General features: G+C 46.6%; 1 protein-coding gene across 15 annotated transcripts in view; it reads left to right on the forward strand.

Annotated features, from left to right (window-relative positions):
• Positions 1-4,666, forward strand: part of LOC102675496 (otolith matrix protein OMM-64-like) — a 23,328-nt gene extending 18,662 nt beyond the window's left edge. For 3 of the 15 annotated variants that reach the window (XM_031508867.1, XM_031508869.1, XM_031508881.1), the window contains 4 exons: positions 1,719-1,857; positions 2,331-2,393; positions 2,478-3,784; positions 3,882-4,666. In XM_031508867.1, coding sequence (XP_031364727.1) covers positions 1,719-1,857; positions 2,331-2,393; positions 2,478-3,784; positions 3,882-4,304 — 1,932 coding nt within the window. In that variant the 3' untranslated portion in view covers positions 4,305-4,666. Of the gene's footprint in view, positions 716-1,460; positions 1,608-1,718; positions 1,858-2,330; positions 2,394-2,477; positions 3,785-3,881 lie in introns of all 15 variants that reach the window. The other 12 variants (XM_031508871.1, XM_031508873.1, XM_031508874.1 and 9 more) reach the window with 9 other exon arrangements.

Below are 4,666 nucleotides of genomic sequence, written 5' to 3' on the forward strand. Positions count from 1 at the left end.
AGGTGGTAGTGGTAGTAGTTGGCTCGTTAAACGCAATTAGGAACGAGGGCGCGATTGTTCTGCCATCTACGGTTGAAGGATTCGCGCATTCTCAATGGCCGAAAGGAGAAGTGTATCCTCGAATCGTTTTCGTTCAAAGGATCATCGTCCACGATATACATACAAATATATATATATATACACAAATAGATCGTTCGCCTCTCTTGTTTTCTTCTCGAAGGAAGGAAAGAAGGAAGGAAAACGAATATTCGAACGAATATTCCGTGGAAATATTGCAGAGAATTTTCCAACTTTTCTCGGGGATCCGATGTGAAGAAATTGTTAAGAGAAGGAGAGAGAATCGTGGAGAGGAAGAGAGAAGATGGTGGTGTCCCGCCGGGAGGGTAGCATATCGTCCAACATACGGGCGATAATCGAGCAGCTGAACCTGAATCCGGTGGAGAGGAGGCGGTTGATCGACCGGACGAAGCAGGACGGCGCGCGATGCGTGGTGGGGTACCACCAGGGCGTGCAGCCCGCGGCGAAGATCAGCATCGGCGTTTACGGGTGCAAGGAGAAGGTCGGTTACGAGATACCGGGCGGCGGCCCGATCAGGCGCGCTGTGTGCAGGCTCGGGCCGGATCGGTGGAGGCCCAGGCAGGAAGCGGGGCAGCGAAAGATCTTAGCCCCGATTAAGAAAGAGGGCGCGGCCCGCGAGGATGCGGCGGTCGAGGAGGTAATCGATCTCGAAGGGAGAAACTTAACCTCGATTCGGACGGACAGATGTCGTGTCGCGTCGCGCCATTTCTTCTTCTCTTTATGTTTTCGCGGATCCGTTCAGCTGGAAGCTCGTTTTTCTTTTCTTTTAGATAGATTTTTATATTATCTATTAATCTATCTATCTATGAGTCATTATTAAAATAATTTCGAGTTCTCGATAAAGAGCGTTCTGTTCTTGTTATATAACGGAAAGTAGTGATACGTTTAAAAAGAGAATCGAGGTGAGAATAGAACGAATAATCCTCTTTCTGGAGAGGATTAATCGGAGGATTAAAAACTTGATCTCTTTATCTCTGTGTCGTTCAATTTGTGCTTAGTTGGCAACTTATGATGATCTCAGAGTCGGGCATTAATCTGTTGTAAAAATTTCGAGAGCAAAGTTACTTCGAGTAATTATCTATTGAAATAACATTTATTCTTATTATAATCCTCTTTTCATATATATATATATATATATATATCTCGGTTATTAATTATTAAATTTTGCGAAACGACAGAGAAGAAACGAGGAATCTCTACTAGCAACGTTATCGTTCCCTTTCCACTCGATATCGTTTATTATTTGTTTTCCGACCGATTACGCGATCGATCTTACTTTCCTTACTCCGAATTCGACGAGCTTCGAGATTGAAAATATACGGATCGGCGAGCTAAAAATGCCAATTGCTTGGTAATAAAGCGAATCTGATTAAATCTGCAAGGAGAAGGCGGAGGATAATGGGTTCGGATCGATAAGATCGACGAGCAAAGTCGAGGATCGACCGAGACCGAAGCCGGAGAACGGGCGGACGGCGACGATCCCTCAGGCGAACCGATCGCTCTCGGTTCGAGCTGAAGATACGATCGAGGTAATCGATCAAAAAATCCCCCCTCCCCTCACCTTTTCACCTTACTCACCGCTTGTCACCGATTACACGAATTATGTTATGTTGGACACGTTGCGTTCGTACAATGTGTAGGATAAAGGGTCGGCGAGGTGTTCGTGCTCGAGGATCGAGGATCGGCCACGCTCGAAGCCGGAGACGAGGCAGAGGATCCCGCCGTTGATCAAAGACGCGATCCCACGAATCGAGGAGGAGGTGNTCGAGGAGGTAATCGCGCCTTCCCTCCGCGTGTAAACGGTTCCTTTTTCCCCTTTCTATATCGAGTAACCGTGATCGCTTTCGATCCGAACTGTGTCACCTGTAACGCTAGACTCGGTTAAGAAAGAGAAATTCGAGTAGTAAAGATCGGGATGGGTTTGTTGTACCGAGCTTTGTTTATCAAACGTATTACGCGAACATTAAAGAAGGAGAACGAAAGCTTTCCTCGTTGGACGGAGGAAGAAAAGAAACGCGGTTTCGAGACGGCACCTGTAACCGGTTTCCAACGATCACGGTTAAGTGGCTGCACTTGCTCGCCCCGATAGTGGTTAATACCGTTATAACCGGCTGCCAATACACTGAACTCGAACAGCGTCGCACACAGCGGAGCGCGCAAAGTGTCACGAATAATAATATTCCATTTTTCTTCCTCGATCGTTGGCGTCTAACACGAATTTATAAACTCGAATCATCAACTCGTTCCCTTCCAGGGCTCAAAATCGCCGAAGGACACGGTCGATCGTGTTATCCCTGTGGCCAAAGAAGACTTGCGTGAGTAAAAAAGATTCTTTACAACAACTTAAATCAAAGATTCTTATTCGAAAGCAACGAGACCGATTTTTGTTTGTCCAACAGCGGAGCTGGAAAGCGCCAGTTTGAGCCACACAGCGGCCCATCATCGAATTTCAGTCCGGCCTAAAAACCGAAGGCCTCCGAGGCGGAGCGGGTCGCAGGTGGCGGCCACGCCCACGTCGACCATCACGACGATAGCGGAGGACTCGTTGGACAGTCTGCAAAGCGCGAACAACAGCAATGCGTCGACGCCAACGGAATCGAAGAACGCGTCGATCGGTAGGAAATCGTCGAACCGTTTGTCGCGCACGTCCGACATTTTCGAGGAGTTGGAAGCGAAGCTGCCTAGAAAGCCGCCTAGCGTGGCCTCCTTGTCCCCGGACAGTCTGGACGCGGTTGAGATGAACGAGGAGCAGCAAACAGCGGAGATCCGAGGATCGATCGGGAGGAAATCGTCGAATCGCACGCCAAAGAATACAGAGATGTTCGAGGAGTTGGAGTCTAAGCTGCCTAGAAGAAGATCCGCCTCGAACAGATCGTCGAAATCGCCGGACAGCTTGGAGGCGGCCAACGGTTGGTTCTCCAAGTCGACGGAGGGCTTCGAGAAATTGATGGAATACGAGGAGGTGAAACCCGTTACGCGAAGATTGCTCGGCCCGATCTCGAAGTCGACCGACCGCGTGTCCAAGTCGTCGGACAGTTTGGAAGCCATAGAGGCGTTGACCAGCGACGAGTCGATCGAGCGTAGAAGGAGCAGCTTCGAGCTGCGCGCCCGTAGATCCTCGAAGAAGATGTCGAAATCGTCGGAAAGCTTCGAGATGTTGGAGCAGATCGGAACGGAGAGCGGTGTTGAAGAGATGCTTCAGAAGAGGAGCAGCGTCTCGGATATCAATTTGTCGAGGGGAAGAAGGTTGTCGAAGAGCATCTCGAAATCGTCGGAGGATTTCGAGAGGATCGAGATAAGCGAGTCGAAAGAGGAGGATGCGAGGGAAAGTTTGGGCAAATGTTGCAGAAGATCGTCGAAACGGATGTCGTCCGAGAGCTCTGATAACTTGGAGTCGGAGGACAGGTTGGAGAACAGAAGGATGAGAAGGGCGCCGAAGAGGATACCGAGCACCAGCTACGTGGATATAGTTCCGATGGACGATCAGGAGGAGGAGAAGAGAGCGATCGCGGTGCAAAGGAAACCGTGCAGACTTCAGAAATCGTCCGAGAGTTCGGAGCTTGGCAGCACGGATACTTTAGATTCCGAGAGGAGGAACAAATCGTCCGAGAGTACCGAAACTTTGGACAGTTTGGAGAGAGATTTGGATCAGGATAGGAAACAGGAAGATCTTACGGACACCGTTGCGGATAGACGCGAGAAGAACGTAAGATTTTTCGATAAATAAATTTTCAAATCTAATTTCCTTTCTTCCTTTTTTTTTTTTTTGAAACGTTTTTTTGAGACGTAAAATTTGTTTTCAGGACCTTCCTTGGACCAATAAATCCCTAATGATGTCGCATTCGGATCAAATGGCGGATAGTACAGAAGACTCTAAACCGTTGATCTCGCCTGATAAATTCTATTGGCGACAATCGTCGGAATCGAAGGAGAACATCGACATCCATCAGCTGCTAGCCATCACTATAGTTACCAGAATGGCCGACAACGGCAACAATCAACGAAGCTCTGTGATTTATCCTAAGAAAAAGCAACAAATCACCACGTCGCAGCCTACCTCGCCAGTCGCTAAACAAGAAGACAACAAGATGATTTTTGACAATCTCCTCGTTAGCAAGAATGACGAGGATTTACAAAATATGTTAAACGGTAATATATCCGAAGTGTCTACGGATACGAAGAGTTTCAAGGAGAAGCTAATCATGTTCGAGAAACTCGGGAAATAAGCGTTACACGCGTATTAACAGATATGCATTGTTTGATTCATTTTGGAAGACGAATAGAAAAAGAATCGATGCGGTTAAAGAAATGATCAGAATTATATAAAGCCCCCTTTTTCTGTAAACTTTTTTATATCTGGATTTTATTTGTAGACTGAATAAGCTGTGGAAATAATGAAATAACGAACGAAGATGTGTTCGACTGGTTAAGACTACATAAGATGGACAATAATATAAAAATTATTCACCTTAAATTTTTATAACATTTTTCATAAAACATGTCTTCGTTTCAAACTTGTAAACTTGAACAAAAGTAAAGGAAAGAAGCAAGTGGAAAATGATGGAATCGAGATATGTAAAAAGAAAAA

This window comes from Apis dorsata, unplaced genomic scaffold (genome assembly GCF_000469605.1).
Source record: "Apis dorsata unplaced genomic scaffold, Apis dorsata 1.3 scaffold_111, whole genome shotgun sequence".
Lineage (NCBI taxonomy): Eukaryota > Metazoa > Arthropoda > Insecta > Hymenoptera > Apidae > Apis > Apis dorsata.